Source organism: Miscanthus floridulus, chromosome 4 (genome assembly GCF_019320115.1).
Source record: "Miscanthus floridulus cultivar M001 chromosome 4, ASM1932011v1, whole genome shotgun sequence".
Lineage (NCBI taxonomy): Eukaryota > Viridiplantae > Streptophyta > Magnoliopsida > Poales > Poaceae > Miscanthus > Miscanthus floridulus.
Window position 1 is genome coordinate 90,294,252 of NC_089583.1, and position 19,415 is coordinate 90,313,666.

Below are 19,415 nucleotides of genomic sequence, written 5' to 3' on the forward strand. Positions count from 1 at the left end.
ACTATCCTGGGTACTCACAGGAGGCACTCATGTTTGCCCTGGTTTACCTGCTGAAGAACAAGGCTGAGGGACTTTGCTTTGTTCAGATGACAGAGGCTCATAGGATCTTGTGGCTTAGGACCTACCTGAGCACAACCTACTTTGCTTAGATGCATACTAGCTGGCCTCTCCACTTTTGCATATAGCCATGCTAACTGTCTTATGTTGTAGGAAGTATTTTGACATGTAGCACTTACCTCAACTGATACTACAAAGAACCATTTGCCGCCTAACCAAGGCTGCATCTAGTCTAGAATAGCATAGGAGCCATGGTGATGGATGTGAGGCTTTGTTTATCTGTGTGTTGTAGACATTAACAAAGGGTGATTGTCAGTTCACCTAATACATTTTAGATGCTGTTATTGTTCTTGTAGGAGTTCCTATTTGGCCGATGATGCAAACTATAGCAATCTGAGGTGGCTATGGGTATTATTCTTGTTGTTGCTTTATTGTTTGCTTGTGTTTTCTCATGTCTTTCATCAAACCATGGGATACATCCATTCCCAAGCAACTGTTGTAGGCATGCCTACTGGATGGCTGGGATGGACGTGTCCCACAGTTCCATGGGAGTCATGAACTTGCCTTAGCAATTTATGTTCTTATTTGCCACCTGGGATGATTGCAGTTCTTGACTGAGGCTAATATAATTGTGAGATCTTTTTCTTGCCTATGAAGATAACAGTGTCAGTTTGAGTAATGGATTATGCACATTGTTGACCTTGGACTTGTGAGGTACTGGAGCATTGTTTCTTCTATCTTCTGCTTATGCTTCTCATGGTTGTAATCAAACCATGTGAAACATCCATGCCCAAGCAACAGCTGGACAATTCCAATGATCTGATGGCTGGGCTGGATGCCTCTCATGGTTTCATTCCTGTCATAATCTTGGTTTTCTACAATCTATTTGAGGTTTGCTGCTGTCTATGTTTCTTAAGCTCCAAGTTTAAGGTCAAATGAAAAGGCAATTAAATCTGAGGCAAATCGATTGAACTACCCTTCATTTTGTCAACATTTTATACTTGCTTTTATGTATTTTTAAGGGGCAAATGGCTTGGTATGTTGTGTACCGTGGAAGAGTACCTAGGGTATATTCAACCTAGGCTAGATGCAATGCCCAGGTAACTGGTTTTAAACACAACAGCTACAAAGAGCTTCCCTAACAAAGAAGAGGCAGAAGCATCATACTTAGAGTTCATGGGTTATGAAGATGATAAAGTTTTTGTCAATCCTCCACCAAAGGTGCTCAGCAACAAACTGATGTTATTTGTTGTGGCTGTGGTGCAGTGTTTTCTGTTGCTGGTGCTCCTGTGGTTCGTTCTTGCTCATTGCTACAACTGTCTGTGATGCTCAAAATACCATGGCTTGGTAAGTTGCCTGTAGGGGAAAGTAGCCTAGGGTCTATGCCCTAAAATACCTCCTTGCAGTTCTTCGGTCAACCAATGAAGCCCTAAAATACTTGGTTACCGGCTATTGCTTTGGTTCGGTCGTTTATTTTGATGATGCTTGAGTTTTTCATTGCTAAGCATTGTTGTAGGTGCCTCTAATTGTTTCATATTGTCTGTGATGGTTTCAAAATGCCATGAAAACGTGTGGAGACAATGACCTTGTGAGGAACTGTGACTTTTGGGCAACCAATCACGCCCTTGTTCATGATTTGCTAGTAGTACTATTGTCATGTTTATGTCATTAGAAGCTCCAAGGTCATTGTCAATGCCAAGCTTGTTGAACTAAGGCAAAGGTACCTCTGTTTCCTTCTATTCTTCTTCATTCTGCAATAGCTGGTGGTAACCACACCAAACTCATACATGGGTACTCAGACCCGGGGCAATGCGGCCAACCAAACAAGAACTGGAATCACCAGTTCATACACCAAAACGGTGCAAACAGAGAACCAAACACGACGCTGCTCATCCGGTATCCTGTACTCGGTTGCAACCAAACACACCCACTTGCATGCTTCCATCATGGCTGGGAAGAGCCTGCACAGGCCCTCCATCCCGGATCACCAATGCCGGAGCAACCAATCACGCCCAAAATGAGCTAAAAACCTGAACTCGGATCGGCTTGTTAACAACTCAAGCTGGCTTGTTTAGCTTGCCAACCAGATAACGCAAAACAATATAGCACTTTTCATAGCATCATTAAACTATATATGTTTCTCTGATTTTGCAAAAATAGAAGCGATTGTAATATAAAGTCACAGCTTCAAAGTTCAAACGAGAGAGTGTTATAGTTTAGAAATAAAAGGAAAAAACGATCTAATTTCTAGCGAAGTTCTTTGCAAAAAAGAAAAGAAAAGAAAACACTAGCGAAGTTCATTGCTAAAATTATGAATAACAGGGATCAATAGATACATGATTTACTTTTAAGATATCCGTGGATACATGATGAAACAAGCAAATTCCCCAATCTACAACCCAAGATTATCAAGGTAAACAAAATACACAGAGAGGAATAAGGAACCACGAACAATACTCCCTCCATCCCATGAAAAGTGTAATTTCCACTTTCCATGAAGTCGATCATTTTCAACTGTGACCAAATATATATATAAAAATATTAATATTTATGGTGCATAATTTGTATTATTAGATGAATCACTGAATATATTTTCATAATAAACTTATTTAGAGGTAGAAATATTACCAACATTTTTTTCTATAAAAGCTAGTTAAATTAAAAAAGATTGACCATCACAAATCACATAGCGACATTCTTTTTTAGGCGGAGGGAGTAGGACAAAGTTTAATAATCTTTTAGTACTAATTTATAGGTAATTGTAGCTTTTGTAAGTACATAGCTTTTGCTAAATCTATAATTCAGAATGGAGGGAGTAATATTGATTGAAGTCTACTTGATAAAGCGAATAACGGCCTGGCAAGTTACTGTCTTCCGGCTCGCCAGCACCGCGCCGCTTTGGACCGAAGGGAGTTCGGAGGCTCTCCAACATCTATGAATTTAAATATGTATAGCTATCAAAATGTTGGTTTTATCGATGTTAATACATCTTTCTACAAACTTAGGTCCTCTTTGGCAGGGCTCCGGCGGCTCCGGCTTCCGCCCCTCCGCACCTGTCGGCCGCCCATGGATTGACAGGGGCTACTGTTCACCGGAGCCGTTTTTCTCTCTTCTCCTTTCCTCTCTCATAGACAGAGGCGGAGCCGGAGAAGCTCGTTCTTCGGGCTCCGCGGTTCCCGCTCCGCCTGGCACTTATCGGCCCATGGGCGGCCGACAGGGGCGGGAGCTGGAGCCGCCGGAGCCCTGCCAAAGAGGCCCTTAGTCAAATTTGTGAAAAAATGACTTTTTTTGCACATAGAGAAAAAAATGACTAGGGAAAAACTAAAGTAAACTGTAATGTACTCCGTCCACTGTAAAGACGTTTTGCTATGTGTTTAGATATATACTATGTTCAAATATATTTTAAACAATGTATTTAGAAAAGTCAAAACGTTTTATAATTTAGAATGGAGGGAGCAATCCCTCCGTCAATAGATATGAAAATTCATAGCGTTCCAAATTTGTCCACAAATATGAGCGTGTCTGGTACTAATACGGTGAAATTATCGAGTCTGGATAATCTAATAAGGTGAAATTGTCTTTTAAGTATGTAGAATAGCACACAATACTTGTGCGACTATAACTTAGAACAAATTCCCAATGGCCAATCTCCACCAAGGACACCTCTGATTTCTCAACACTCTCGAGCCAACTGTCATCACAAGCGGCACTCCCATGAACATGCGATCGTTTCGTTAATTTTACTTTGTTTCTTTTAGTTGGCGCAAAATTACCAGCAGGCTACACTGAGCTTAATCCGGTACAAGATTCCAGGCCTGTTCAGTCCACAGAAACTCTAGCTGAATCTGAACATAAAGATAGATTCATGCGCAAATGTCTAACAAGTCAGGTAGCGGATACAACAAAATTGCACTGTTTCAAAATATCTGATACTAGATTATATATCAAACCCATTTTGATTACACAGACTATCTACACAAAGACGGATAGCATTAGTTACAGCGGCACATGTAGAGTTGTCGACTGATGCAATATATTATACGGAGAGAAGAGGGCATCAGCGCACGGAGTGACAGCAGATAAACGGCATCCACGGCTGCTTCTTTTCTTTGGAACTCCTCTTGTCAACGTCCTTATGAGGAAGTTTGGCTGGGGAGCTCCAATGATGGTCATCAGAGCCAGATTTGGGTGACCCCGATTTCACTGACAAGTCACTGTCCTTGGTCACCCTGCGCCGGAACGACAACACTCGTTCCTTGGTGCTGGGTTTCTTCACTTGGTTCTCCATGCTTGCCTCGGCGAGGAGGACCTTCAGTGGGACACGAACTCTTCCTGAATTCATCTTGGCACCTGTCGATGCAATCTCTTCATTCAGCTTGTTGTTGCTTCCATCTTGGCCAACCATGATGTTTAGCTGCTGCTTCTCTTCAACACCACATGTGCTTTCTGCTGCAGCCATCTCCTTTGCAGTCTGTGTTTTGTGTCCAACGTCATTTGCATTAAACCGTGCGTTAGTCTCCTTTGCATCAGTACCTTCAGTCTGCTTATTTTCTTCAAAATTTCCTATGCTCTGTACTGTGCTCAACTCCTTTGTGTCGCTAGCTTGTGTCTGTTCTTCAACATAATCTGTCTGTCGCACCTCATTCATCCCTGCAGCGGTGCCTTCAATCGGCTTCTTTTCTTCAACATTAGCTGCATATGTATCATTTGCTGTAGTGTTGATAGCCTGTTTCATTTCAATACAATCAATGCTGCGTACTGCAGTCATGTCCTCTGCACTAGCATCTTCGGTTTGCATCATTTCTTCAACTTCACTGAGTGCACTGATATCCTGCATAGATATTGTGCTTAGCTCTGCCTGAGATGGCACAAAAATATCGCCACTTGTATGTCCATTTTCCTGCAGGCCATGGTCAGTCAAGCAAGTCTTGTTCACCAGTTCAGAACTACTGCTGACAGGAATGTCTTCTGGACCAACTACTTCACCATTTTCACTGGCACTTGATGCAGATAACATGGGTTCATCTGCAGAAATGTCCAACAAATTTCAGTATAAAAACCTTAGGTATTCAAAGTTAACGATCTGATAGAAAGAAAACATACAGTAATATTGTGCCTCAAAATAAAATATCTTAGTATATGGAAATACTGTGAGACTACAATACAGGTCTCAGTGTACAGTCAACTTCAGAGGTGCAGTCTAAACTTGCAAGGCAATGGGATTAGATAAACTCCCTCCAAACTATACTACTACAGTACTGTGATACTTGATCAACCAAACTAGAAATGAAGAAGCATACATCTCTAGTTTAGCTATGGCCGATGCTTTCTAAAAGCCATCAATTAAATTGGCAAAGGATGCAAAACAGTGGACTTTTTTACAATGCAACAATAGTGTGCATTCCCTAAATGATATTTGAGCTCACAGAAAGTAACGAGCGAAAAAATGGGTATACAACAGAGTTCGTGAGTGCAAACTTACATAAAAAATGTGAAATTGAAGAGTAAGAAATTCTTACTTGAGTTATGGCATTGTTGAACTTCAGCCATCCTAGTTTGGTTAGAGACTGTTGGTTGATCCACCATTAGGGTTGTAGAGTCAACTTGTTGTCTCGATTCAACAGCATTTGGTACCTCCAAAAAGCATCTCTCAGTGTGAAGTTCAAATAAGTCATCATTCCTGTCATCGTCTAGATTAAATGGATTCTTGACAGAAGATGCTTCATCCATTAGTAAAGTGTCATGTTTCTGACTCGTAGAAAATTGATCTTCTGTAGGGATCTCAGGGTCAATCTGCTTGTTGCAGACTTCCTCTTTAGTGAACCCGTTACTCTTCTGTATGGAAAGATTTTCTTCTACGGTATCTGTCTGTGGCCTCTCCTCAAAGGTGAATTCTACATCATCCACATTAGTAACAGGAGTATCATCCATCTTGGTAACAGGAAGATCATCCTGAAAACCAGCAGTGGAACATCTCAAAGTTTTCTTGCTAGAATTCTCAACAGGTTGAATATCATATGGTAGATCCTCAACACTCCAGTTCTGTCTAGGGAGCTCCATGGAACAATCTGTAGCAGTATTATCAGTGCAAACAACATTCAGATCACTCCCAATTGACATGGGGTTAGTGCTAGGATTGGTTATTGTTTCCAACTGAACATCATCTGATCCTACTACTTCCGATCTTGGTGATGCTTCAGGCATGGTATGAAGAACATGCATTCTATCTTCCATAAAACCTTCCACCTTTCTTGAGCATGTAGACTCTGATTCTGGCTCCAAAATTACCAGGCGGGTTTCCTGAAGGGATGAAGCATTCAAACAACCAATCATCTCACTATGAACAGATGCTTCATCAGATTTACTATCAACCATATCTGTGTAAGTGTAGTCAACATTCACAGCTTGTTCATATGGACCCCCAAGCTTCAGGTTTACTTCATGTTCAGCCAATCTAAGAGCTCCTTCCTCCAAAGCAAGTCCAACTTTGGAGTCGGCAGATAAATCTGTCATATTGAGTTCTCCAGAAAATTGATCTTTGAGTAATCCATTTGTTTCTAGAGAATTTGCATTTGTAGTTACACTTGACCCTGCTGAAATAGCATTCAGATTATTCATTTCTGTAGAAAATACTGAACTTGGTGCAGTGCCATCTTCAGAATCTGATTGATGAAGAAACGGAGATGCATCCTGGTATTCATCAAAGCTGTCTTCTCGCTCAGCTGGATGTCCCACGATATTTTGACTTCCATTAGTGCAAGCAATCAGTAATTCAGTTCCACTGCCTTCATTTACAATTTCAATAGAATTGCTGATGCAGTCAACAAGGCCATTTTCACTTAATTCACTAACGTCGATTTGAGCTCCAGTATCTTCAAGAAAAACATTTTCACTGCTGCCGCAATTAATCAGGCGGTTTTCATTTAATTCAGTGGCAATGACTTGAGCTCCAGTACAGGTAGGAGAAGAATGTTCTATCAAAACAATAGAGAGACAAATCAACATAGACTCAATAACTTGAATATAAAGGTAAAATGATCCGATATTCTTTGAACGAAATGCTGCCAACACATACAAATAGATGCAAACAAATTAATAACTTTACAACCATAGGTCCAGTGAAACTTTAGTGAATATTATGAGGCATTTGAAAAGAAATACAAGGAACAAGTGCGAAAGAAAGGGATTCTGAGGCACAGAAAAAATGAATTAAGAATGAATTCGCTAGCTCATTAATGGGGTGTTTGGTTGGTGGAATAATGTGGTCCATCACCATCTCACTCTCTAATTTTTGTTTGGTTTGTGGAATAGAATGAGTTGATCCATGACCACCCCATTCCTCACAAGCTAATAATTAGTACTAGTATGAGGAATGAGGTCATTCCACCAAATTTGAGGAATGGACTCATGATGCATCATCAGTCATCACTCCATCTAGGATAAATTGATTCCTCAAACCACACACACCATAATTGTTCACACAAAAGGTTATAACAGTAGTCCAAACAGTAAAATCATAATGACACTGAACACTGAGGCATGAGAAAAATGTCGTCCATACAGTAAAATAAGTGAGGACCAATAAATCATGCAAGTAACAGGTTAACAGCTAATAATACTGATACCCGACAACAAATACATATCATGGCATTAGTTAATATAATAATGGTCTCAAGTAGACATTGCAGAAGCTTCCTTGGGAATGAAGCTGACAATCTAGAGGGCTAAAGCCTAAAAGGGACACAAACAGTAGCTTGCTCCTCAATTCTCACAATCGCAGCAGTATAATAATCTGAACTTAGAAGACCTACCAATGCAGCGACTTTACAATTGATCAATACGCACAGACATGTCTCTAAGTCATAACAATTAGGAAAAACAGTAAATTGCGGCAAACGATGTCAACGCCCCAAATGACGGGATCTGTTCAAGTATGAGAAGATGACATATAAATAAAAAAATAGGACGAGACATGCAGACACAATGAAATGGTAACACTTCTGTTTTGCAAATAATTAGGACGCCCATGTGACTAAGACAACATGTGGTGGAGGGCCATGACAAACTAGCAGACCGAAGAAAACAAGTCTTAAACGACAAGATCAAAGAAATCCTACCCACCTATGCGGATATGTTGGATTTTTAGGCAGGCAGATGGTTTACAAGTACCAAGAAACCAACAAATTCATCCTAGCAGACTAGAAAACGAATCCAATGTATGTACATGTCCACAAAGACAAGGAACGAATTCCTACTGCTGACCAGTATCAAGGGAACAAATTTCCATGAGACAAGGAGAGAGATTCGAGACGGCCGATACACATGGATCTCAGCTTCTGGAGTATGAAATTACTACTGATATATTAGTAATAACATACTACTAGCCAAGTTCAGATCTACAGTTCGGAAGCTACAAATTCAAAGCACTCCAACAGTCCAACTGTTGTACTTCATCGTTATCACAAAAGCATCTCCCCAACTCCAAGGAAAACGAGAAAGTACCCACACTTTGAGCTATGCGACCCAAGACCAAGAGCCACGCAGACTTTTATTCCAGGTACCACAGGAGTACCATCCCACTATGCCCATGTGAGTTTTGCGCCCCTCCTCCCTCTTCAACCGGGGAACAGGGGGGAATGGCAGCCAAACCTTTTGCGGCTTTTCCCTTTTCAATGTATCGCAAAATGCAGTACGGGCAAAACAACAAAAAGCGCAAGATGCCACAATCTATGCAAATCGGTTTACATAATAACAACCGCTGAACCAAACTCCAATTTCGATTTGTAACATCCCAAAACGCAGGACGCAAATGAAGAGAGTAACACTGTAACAACAGCAAGCCCCGTAGAGAACTCTGAACAATGGACAAAGAGAGAAAAGGCCAGCGATTACCTGCTGCAATCACCTTGTCCTCCACGCAACTGTCAACTTCTCCCGCAGATCCGCGCAGCGCCGCGCCTGCTCCATTGGCCTCGCTCGTGCCAATCTCCTCTCGCTGTCGTCCTCCTTCCTCTCCTGGAGCGGAACGAACGAACGGGCACGGCCATCAGAACCAACGAACGGAAAAGTAAACCCATCGAATCCAGATAAAACGAAGCGAGGCGCTAGCTAAACCCACCCCCCCCCCCCCCCCCCCCCCCCCCCCCCCGGACGTACCGAGCACCATCCGCCCGGCCGCATTGCGGTCGCCGGCGCCCTCCTCCCTCTCGCCCGCAACGGCTTCCTCAACCTCCGCCACCGCCTCGGCCGTCGGCGGCAGCGCCTTGCCGCAGTGCTTGCGGTGGGAGCGGCGGAGCTTGGCGCTGGGGTGCGGGTTTGGGTACTGGTACCCGCAGACGTGGCAAAGGTGGCCCCCGCTGAGCGCCGCCGCCTCCTTCCCGCCGTGCCGCTTCTCGTCGGTCTCCATGGCCCGGGGTCCGCTGCGCTAGTGGATGGCAGCCGCGGCGGCGATGACGGAACGGCGATCGGCTTTGATAAAGGAAGGCTACCGCTGCTCCGTTTTGAACGGGGGGGTTTGTTTGGGTTTGGGAGGGTGTTGCGGGCGGCGTGGGGGAGGAAGGGCTTGGCTTTAACGAGCGACGTGCGCGGGAGTATGACGGGTGGAGCCGCGATACGTGGGGCCCGGACGTCGGTGAGTATGGGACGCCCAAGTAGATCCATCAATGCGGGCCATGTGCGCGGCGGGGCGGGGAGGAAATTCCCTTGGCCGGTTTCTTCTAGGCACTCGCTCAGTCGCTCCCGTGGTAGTGGTGGTGGAGGGGGAAAAAAAAGGTTTGTTGGAGAGGGAAGTATGGGGTGCAAATGTTAGGGATTATTCGATTTCGAATTTGTTTAGGGGAGTTCAGATATATTTGTATTCGAGTTTGAATATTTAACCTCTGGTAATCCGAATACTCAAATCGTATATTTATAAAGTTCATATCTATTCGTATCCTATTCGATATAGACGCTATCCGTATTCAAATAGAAATATAAAAACAAATATAATATCGACGATATCCATCCATATCTGATCTATCTGTATCCGAATATAAAAAAATAAAAACAAATATAATATCAATTATATCCATTCGTATACGATAAGTCTACACCTTAAGGAAAGGGAGGGCAGGTGTAGTCCTACCTGGAAGCGAAGTCATGCCGGGGTGGTACGGAACTGCGCTAGATCTGGCCGTTGCGTGCGTGATGGACCGCTGCGCGAGCCCGTGGAGACGAACAACGTGAGGGCGAGTCTTTCTTTGGGACCTGCTTTGTGCCTTTCCGGCCCCTGGGCGTGGGCGTGGGCCGGTGGGCCTGCTTCTGGTCTTCTGCTTCATCGTGTTCCCTAGACCTAGACGGAGGCTCGGTAAAAACCTGAGCTTTGGTCCTGTGATCATGCGCTGTGGACAGATAATTTTACTGTGGCTTGTAACTGAAATTCGAACGCCAGGACCGTGGATTCCACTGAACGTGCACTCTTGCATTACAGGCATAGCTGAAGGTCCACGGGAAAACGGTTACTGTACTGCGTGATCCTATCCTACGGGCTACGGCGACGAGAACGTCTACCGAGCACCATCCGCCCGGCCGCATTGCGGTCGCCGGCGCCCTCCTCCCTCTCGCCCGCAACGGCTTCCTCAACCTCCGCCACCGCCTCGGCCGTCGGCGGCAGCGCCTTGCCGCAGTGCTTGCGGTGGGAGCGGCGGAGCTTGGCGCTGGGGTGCGGGTTTGGGTACTGGTACCCGCAGACGTGGCAAAGGTGGCCCCCGCTGAGCGCCGCCGCCTCCTTCCCGCCGTGCCGCTTCTCGTCGGTCTCCATGGCCCGGGGTCCGCTGCGCTAGTGGATGGCAGCCGCGGCGGCGATGACGGAACGGCGATCGGCTTTGATAAAGGAAGGCTACCGCTGCTCCGTTTTGAACGGGGGGGTTTGTTTGGGTTTGGGAGGGTGTTGCGGGCGGCGTGGGGGAGGAAGGGCTTGGCTTTAACGAGCGACGTGCGCGGGAGTATGACGGGTGGAGCCGCGATACGTGGGGCCCGGACGTCGGTGAGTATGGGACGCCCAAGTAGATCCATCAATGCGGGCCATGTGCGCGGCGGGGCGGGGAGGAAATTCCCTTGGCCGGTTTCTTCTAGGCACTCGCTCAGTCGCTCCCGTGGTAGTGGTGGTGGAGGGGGAAAAAAAAGGTTTGTTGGAGAGGGAAGTATGGGGTGCAAATGTTAGGGATTATTCGATTTCGAATTTGTTTAGGGGAGTTCAGATATATTTGTATTCGAGTTTGAATATTTAACCTCTGGTAATCCGAATACTCAAATCGTATATTTATAAAGTTCATATCTATTCGTATCCTATTCGATATAGACGCTATCCGTATTCAAATAGAAATATAAAAACAAATATAATATCGACGATATCCATCCATATCTGATCTATCTGTATCCGAATATAAAAAAATAAAAACAAATATAATATCAATTATATCCATTCGTATACGATAAGTCTACACCTTAAGGAAAGGGAGGGCAGGTGTAGTCCTACCTGGAAGCGAAGTCATGCCGGGGTGGTACGGAACTGCGCTAGATCTGGCCGTTGCGTGCGTGATGGACCGCTGCGCGAGCCCGTGGAGACGAACAACGTGAGGGCGAGTCTTTCTTTGGGACCTGCTTTGTGCCTTTCCGGCCCCTGGGCGTGGGCGTGGGCCGGTGGGCCTGCTTCTGGTCTTCTGCTTCATCGTGTTCCCTAGACCTAGACGGAGGCTCGGTAAAAACCTGAGCTTTGGTCCTGTGATCATGCGCTGTGGACAGATAATTTTACTGTGGCTTGTAACTGAAATTCGAACGCCAGGACCGTGGATTCCACTGAACGTGCACTCTTGCATTACAGGCATAGCTGAAGGTCCACGGGAAAACGGTTACTGTACTGCGTGATCCTATCCTACGGGCTACGGCGACGAGAACGTCTCAACAGCCAGCTTTTAACGCGGCGTTTGACGATCCATCCGGCATCCTGGTACTGGGCCGTCCAGGATGAGACGTGTCCATCTGGTCTGGCTATCATCGCCTCCCACGCGGCCACGCCTGGCCCCTGCTGGTGAAGTAACCCAGCCATCATGAGCCAGCCAGCGCACGGCGCTCCCGTCCCGTCTTCCTCCGCCGGACGCATCGTTCCTGTATCGCTGCTAGACTGACTGATGGGGAGGACTGCGATAGGCTAGCCTGCTCCGCGATTTCCTCGTTGTCTGCACGGCTAGCTGTACTTCATGTTCTTGCTGGAAAATTGTCGGTCCGATTGCCGTCTGATCCGATCATCATTTGGGTCAGTCAGATGACAGATCGAGCAATGGCTCGCCAGGTATGGCTTCTTTTCTTCAGAGCATAATCAGCTAGGGTGACCGGGCACGTGCACAAAAAAAAAGGAACAGGAGAGAAAAGTGTTGCTATGTACTGTATGCATGATAGTCATCATGCGCCATCACGCTGATCAGTGAGTTCAGTAGTGTTGGCACCTAGTGATCTAGCTGATGAAAAAGCTCATGATCCGTGAGTGATTGGTTTACTTGGATTGGAAGTGATTTTGTCGCAGGGGGTGGTTGAAGATGGGTAGGCTACGCAGCAGGAATTACCCGAACATCATTTGCAGCAAGTCTGCAAGTGTGACATATGCAGAACAGGTGGCTAGCAGTGGCAGCTGGGCGGCAATAGAATCATAAATAAACTAACCGATTCCAATACACGCGCTTCAATTTTAGTATCATCAAACCGCTGTTGATAGCAAGTCGCAGTCGTTAAGAACGAGTGAGAAGTAATACAAGCTGTCATGAACTTTTCTCTTTGTTTTCCTTCCCGTGGCTCCTAGTAGGAGTTGAGAGCGATCGTTTTACTTGCACCGGAAGTGATTTCTCGGTGGGGATAAACGAGGTGGTTAAAGATTGTGCCTAGACGGTTGGAGTGGGGGTGGTTAGCTGCTCGAATCGAAACGTACGTTTCATCTCGCTCGCCAGTCATCGCCGCCTCATGATCATTTGATTCATTTCTCCGATCCTGTGTGCGCGTGTTAGCCGTTGGATATTATGATATTGTTATCATGGTAATATATGGGTACTACTAGGTGGTGGCGAACGTGAAGTGGTTAACCGTTCTCGATCGAGCCATGATGCCGACCACTTGGCCGGGCCGGAGGAATCTTGTTGGCCCCTCCGTAGCGCCCACGCCAAGCAAAGCCACATTACCCCGAAAAGAGGCTCCGGCCTCCGGGCACTGTTGCTCCGACGTCCGACCCTCGTCGTCGCCGTCCTTTACCGTCAGTTATGGCTCCCTCCCGTAGTCCCGTGCAAGTGCAATGATCGAACTTTATCGCGAGGGGAGTCCGGGAGTGGTTGTCAGGTGACGCCAATACCGCCGGACCTGCGTGCGTGCGTGGGCGGCGGTGGCGGACGAGTCGTATTTGGGCACACAGTGACTGATCGATCGTGCGCACGGCCGGAGTTTATTTTCCTTGGGACCTGGTGTCGCCAACGCGAAGGATAGGATATGACTATTTGAGGCGTCTTTATCGTGGCAAACTGACACGAGGGTTCAGTGATGTTTTGGGCCGTCATGGGCGGATCCAAGGGTATTCCCCAGTATTCCTGGGAATACCCAACTATTTTGGTACACCTTTATGTATATATGTATGTATATACTTGTATATACATATGTATAATGCAATATTCTATAATACTTTTGCTCATTCTAGCCCAAAACAGCTGAAAAAACGACCTTTCAACCTGGCTTCCGCAGTCTCCACTGACCATTCTCCACTTGTCAAGGCTCCATGTTGTTCACCTTTTTGTTTATGCAGCTGCAATTTTCAACCAAAAATATAGATTCTAGAAAGCATTTTTTAATGTGGAAGTAGAAATACCCAAGTTTAGAATCCCTGGCTCCGCCACTGTGGGCCGTCCGAGAGGCTTACAGCTCGCTCGTGCAGCCCAACTCACACGTAGTACTGAAAACTGAAACAAACTACCTTTTCCACCTTCCATTTCTGATTTTCAAGCGAGCAGGAGCAACTGAACAAGCCTTCACTGTCATAACACAAGTCTGGGTAACTGGGTAAGAAGCAGGAGTATGTTAGAACATCTACGTACGTTGCCCAAACCACTTCCCTAGCTCCCAAGTCGTCTAGCCTGCAGGTTACACAAAATCAAGACTCGAATGCCGTCTTCTTGCCCCCTCTGTCCTCCGAGGCAGTCAGTCAAGAGTCCAACGAGCTAGGGAACTTGCAGGATCCATGGCCTGAAGGGAAAAAAGGAGTAAACAAAAGGATCCATCAGCACAACGTGTTAACAGATCAAGATGCACGATAGAAACAAGATGGTCAATTGCTTGAGCTACTTGAAGAAGATACATGGGAACGACATATAACAAAATGGTCAATTGCTTAGGACAGCAGAAAAATAAAGAGTGTCATTAAAGGTAAGCTTAAGGTACTAATGTACTATCATCATCTTATCAATGCCATACTGTTCAGAGACCGCGATGTAAGAGCACCGGAATGATTACATGACTGACACTTTATGTGAATGCAGTTTGGCATCATTTTCTCTCACTAATAACAGAAAGAATTTGCTTTTGAGATCAAAACAACGTTGACCAACATAACGTTTATTAACTCAAGCAGGCAAAGCACGTGAGAAACCAAAGAACTGAACAAGTAGGAGCTGCACAGGCAAACAAGAAAGGTGTTTGTTCAAGGATGTGTCTGTAGAACTGATCAACTCAGATACGGAACCTTCACAGATCTCTCACTTAAAAGTTACAAATGTCACAAAGAGTACGCTTTAGTGTCTATGTAGAGAATGCTGGTGCAAATACAAGAGTATCAGCGATAAACTTCAGCCACATAAAATGGTTGTTAGTTGTTACAAGGAAGCACAGCTAGGACGTGCAAGCACTGAGCACGTAGCAACCAGTCTAAACACTGCTTAACTGAAGCAATTATTTTTCTTCTTTTCAAAGTAAGCAGATTGTTCCCAGATTTTATCTTTTTTAAAGACCCTGTGCTCAGTTACACTGAACCTGCAGAAGCTAACACACACGACAAAGGTATGTTTCTTCATTTGTCCTACTACCATACCAACTGTTCAGATGCATCAATTATCACATAGAAACTCATACACGAAATTGCAGGCTCGCATGCTTCTACTGACCTTACTACAACAGTCAAAGATCATGAACTGGTTGGGCTTTGGCCCAGTCATAAATGGGCCACAATGAACTAGTCATCTGCTACCAAAGCACTGAAAAGCACTATTCCTATGGACTGATGGGCTGATGGCAGCTAACACAGCTATATATGCATAAGTTTTTTAAAACAAGTGTGCACATGCAAGTATATGCAAGCCTGCAACCTGAACATTTTGGGGCATATTTGGCAGCAAGCCCAGCAACAAACCAAACCTAAATGTAGACAGTGTCACTGTAGGAATCTCTATGTAGAAACCTATGAGAGGAGTCTTTTACTGTATAGAAAATTATAAAATCTTTAGGCTAGGCTAATGGCAACACTTTATGAAGATTGATATATGTTGCTTACGATTCCTGATCCCCAAAGCCCAAAGTGGTGGGAACCAACTCACTTGACAGATGAAGAGAACATTTCCAGCTATATTCCTATACTATACTAATATAATAGAATCGATCTACATGAGCAATACGAAGTTGGAACCTTCTCTTCTTGGGAACCGTACCCACTAGGCACAAGCACATGAACTAGGCACGTCCCACGATCTCGACAACAATTATTTTAGATTGATCTTAACAAGAATACTTCACTGGATGGACAACAAATCACAAAAAAATAGCAGTTTTTTAATATTTCTTACATATCATAGTTGACAAATGGATTGCTCCAGACATGGTCACTTGACTGGTGATTAAATAATCCCCGGGGACACGCAAGACTATCTGGTCTGATGACCCCAATCATCAGAGTTCAGAGAAGAGACACCTAGAGCCTGGAGGGTTTGTTAAATATATACTACGTGGAAGACAGTGTTGACCTGGTACTGTACCGTTTCCAGAACTGCAATATGCTTTCACAACATTCAATTATTCATCACCTCTGACAGCTAAAGTCGTCACTCTAGTCATTTGGTGAAATGTACCATCTGTTGATAGTGTAATTTGCTTCTCTTTTTTTTTTTTACTTTCTAGATCATCCTAGTCAATTGAATTACAGATTGAAACTGCATTAATCAATCAAGAACTAATCATTCAAAACAAGCACTAAATGGACCATAATTTCAGAATGTAGAATGTGTGTAAACACTTACTTGGGTCTTTGATAGTCTGCTCTGCGAGGTTGTTGAAGTAGCACGTCGCTCCATTCTTCCTGAACTGCTGCCAGTACGAATTGAACGCGTAGCTGGCGTGCGCCACTGTCGTGTTCGGCATGTAACACATTTTCCCGGGCTGAATGGCGTCGCAGGTCCCGTTTCCCTGCCCGCACGCGTACGACAGCGCGTTCCCCACTGCCGTCTCGTTCAGCTTGTTGCTGGCCGCGGCCGAGAGCACGCACCATATCGGCCCCTTGTACGGTGTGTTGTTCTCCGGCGCCGGCAGGGGCGGGTACGACCACAGTGGCCGCCGTCCGGTGAGGTCGATCTCGTAGACTGCCGTGCCGTTGGCGTAGTACAGCCCCCAATGTCGCTCGGTGCCCGGCCCTGGCTTGAGGTCCTCGTTGTAGAGCGAGAACACGAACACAGGCATCTTCGCGCCCGGCCTCACCGGCGTGCCCGGGTTCTTGACCATCCGCACCGCGAGGTTCCTGTTGTAGATGGCGGCGTTGTGGACGTTGCCGCCAATCTGGTCGTAGTCGCAGCCGTTGGGCCACCCGGTCTCCGCGATGGCCAGCTTCACGTGCCCGTACCCGAGCTTCGCCATCGCGATGACCACCGCGTCGAGCATTTCGTCGAGCAGGTTGGTGTATGCGAGCCCGGTGCCCGGGTCGACGTAGCGGAGGCGTCCGCCCTGGAAGAGCGCGTAGTCGAGCGAGACGGTGAGGTTGTTGTCGGCCCAGACGAAGTAGGGGTACGCGTCGACGAAGTAGTATGAGTTGGTCCCGTTCAGGAAGTGCAGCAGCGGGCGCACGACTGCCTCGGCAATGTCGGCGCGGAACTCGGCGGCCGACGGTGGGCGCGGGAAGGCGCCGTCGGCGAGCGCGTCCATGGCGAGCGTGGTGCCAATCTTAACGCTGCTGATGCCCCTCTTGCGGAGGCTCCGGTGGATGTTCTCCATCGCCGGGACGAGGCGCGGCCAGGTGGAGTTGGCGATGGAGTGGTCGGAGAGGATCTCGTTCCCCACGAGAAGGAACTTGACCCGCGTCGCCGGGTAGTAGGGGACCAGGTTCTCGGCGACCCACCGGTCCGCCGCGGCCGCTGAGGCGGCGAGGTCCGGGATGATCTCGTTGGGCACCATGATGGAGACGGGCCAGCGCGTCCCCGCCAGCGCGCGGAGCACGCCCGGGTTGGCGTCGTAGATCTTGACCGACCCGGCCCCCGCCGCGCGGAGCAGCTCCACGGACCGCCGCGGCGAGGGGATGTCGTCCGCCACCCGCCCGTAGTTGACGCCGAGCCCGTAGCCGCCGCTTGCCCCATACGCCCCTGCAAAGATAAAGCCAAGAAAGACACCGCCTTTAAGCTCACAAAGCTCAGGCCTCAGCTCAGCTTGGTTTGCAATAGCTCCATCCTTCGGCCCGCCAGCGAGACGGCGTGGTGGACGGCAGAGGGGGAGGCTTGCGCAAGCTTACCGCGGCAGGCGACGGTGGCGCAGACAAGGAAGAGGAAGGGGAGGGTCAAGAGCGGCGAAGCGGCCATGGATACTGCCATGGCTCGGGCTCCTCTGCTCTGCCTGGGCGTTCTCAGACCTCGGGGTTGCCGTCTAGGATGGATGGGAAGCCGCGTCCCCTCCTCTTCTCGTAGGAGAGCGGATTGTGTTAAACTAGGGGCTCCTTTTTTAAATTAAATTAAAGTTTGGCAACGGTATAGTACTTTTCACTAGCCATTGGCCAGTGCACAAAGGCTTTTGAGAGGGAAATTTAAAAATAATTCAATAAAGCAAAAACAAAAAAAAATAATGAGGTAAAGCTGTGGTGAAAAAAAAAATGATGCTTTGGAGAAAGGCTAGGTGAGAATCACAAGAAAAAGAGAGGAGGTGCTGTGCAACTGCAATGGTGCAAGTATGCATTGCAGGCTTGCAGCGTTGGGCTGGGTCAGTGCCCATCACTACCCTTGCTGCACGTCTTGCGCATTGGATCCTCTGCTTGGGGAGGGAGCTTTGGGAAGCTGGCTTTGCAAGTTTGTTTTTCTTTCTGTTCTTCAAGGTTTTGGAAGTTTGTCAATTGTGACACGCGAGGTCAAAAGCTACACGGTAAATTTCGTCGTCAATGGAAAGAGCGCTTTCCTTTCCTCATTCTGTTAAACGACCTGGGAAGCTGCCCGTAGGGATGTATTTTTTTTCACTTTTTGAGGATCAAACGATTTCAAGTTTAACCAAAATTTTATAAAAAATCTAACATTTATAATTAAAAAGAACAGTAGGGTTAATTATATAATATACTTTTGTTAGTAAACGTAGTCGGAGACATAAATATTATTACTATGTATTCACTATAAACCTTGATTAAAATTAAGCTAATTTGACTTACATAAATCTTATAATTGCATCTTTTTTAGACGGAGGGAGTACATCCCAACACCGGTGCAACTTGTGCAAAATAGTTATCTTTCACAATGATTTTGCTAAGTTTGTATCTAGCCATATAAAATAACAAATACTAAAAATTAGTTGGGCGGATCCAAGCAGATCGAGCTAATAGATTAGCTAGTATCAGCTAGGTGTCAGCTAATAACTATCTCATTGGTTTGGTAAACCCAATTAATTGGTCGTCAATGATTGAATATCTTCTCATCAATTGATAAGGTTATGTTTAGATCCATTAGCTGTTAATAACTAGCTAGCTAATAGTTCATAACTAATATTAGCCTAATTATTAGTTAGTTTGGCCCAACTAATAAGATAGTTGTTAGTTAGTAACTTAGCATTCAACTAACAATTAGCTAGACTATTAGTTGTACCCGTTTGGATTCACAAGACAGTGAGGTTGCCTAACTATTAACTTTGAGGATCCAAATAGACACTAAGTATTAGCAACTAACTATTAGTTTGGCTACAGTACGAGTCACAACTATTTTGGTAAAATAACGCTTTAACAACCTATAAACTAGTGGATTTCAAACACCTCACAGCTAATAGTTAACCAACTAATTTTAACTAAAGGTATAGTAAGGGGCAGAGATACATTTGGTAAAACAACATTTCAACGACCTATAGGATAATGG

The 19,415-nt window shown here is 45.9% G+C and overlaps 2 protein-coding genes across 2 annotated transcripts; both read right to left on the minus strand.

Annotated features, from left to right (window-relative positions):
- Window positions 1-3,872: 3,872 nt before the first annotated feature.
- LOC136552072 (probable GPI-anchored adhesin-like protein PGA55) lies at window positions 3,873-10,972 on the minus strand. The gene is made up of 5 exons (XM_066543618.1): window positions 10,679-10,972; window positions 9,214-9,298; window positions 8,950-9,072; window positions 5,577-7,031; window positions 3,873-5,082 (listed from the first exon to the last, which is right to left on the minus strand). Exons 1-5 carry the CDS (start codon window positions 10,853-10,855, stop codon window positions 4,115-4,117), a joined length of 2,808 nt encoding a protein of 935 aa, XP_066399715.1. The 5' UTR covers window positions 10,856-10,972; the 3' UTR covers window positions 3,873-4,114.
- Window positions 10,973-14,038: 3,066 nt separating this feature from the next.
- On the minus strand, window positions 14,039-17,978 carry LOC136552074 (probable glucan endo-1,3-beta-glucosidase A6). Its single transcript, XM_066543619.1, has 3 exons — window positions 17,825-17,978; window positions 16,350-17,678; window positions 14,039-14,310 (listed from the first exon to the last, which is right to left on the minus strand). Exons 1-3 carry the CDS (start codon window positions 17,901-17,903, stop codon window positions 14,270-14,272), a joined length of 1,449 nt encoding a protein of 482 aa, XP_066399716.1. The 5' UTR covers window positions 17,904-17,978; the 3' UTR covers window positions 14,039-14,269.
- Window positions 17,979-19,415: the final 1,437 nt, after the last annotated feature.

Excerpts from the sequence above, each read along its gene's own strand:
- LOC136552072 (XM_066543618.1), bottom strand. The coding sequence starts at position 10,855 with ATGGAGACCGACGAGAAGCGGCACGGCGGGAAGGAGGCGGCGGCGCTC. Across the intron at positions 9,299-10,678 it reads CGGCCGAGGCGGTGGCGGAG|GCGGTGGCGGAGGTTGAGGA; the intron begins GTTGAGGAAGCC and ends CCGACGGCCGAG. Across the intron at positions 5,083-5,576 it reads TCAACAATGCCATAACTCAA|ATGAACCCATGTTATCTGCA; the intron begins GTAAGAATTTCT and ends ACATTTCTGCAG.
- LOC136552074 (XM_066543619.1), bottom strand. The coding sequence starts at position 17,903 with ATGGCAGTATCCATGGCCGCTTCGCCGCTCTTGACCCTCCCCTTCCTC. Across the intron at positions 17,679-17,824 it reads CGCCACCGTCGCCTGCCGCG|GGGCGTATGGGGCAAGCGGC; the intron begins GTAAGCTTGCGC and ends TTATCTTTGCAG. Across the intron at positions 14,311-16,349 it reads GCAGACTATCAAAGACCCAA|GCCATGGATCCTGCAAGTTC; the intron begins GTAAGTGTTTAC and ends TTTTCCCTTCAG.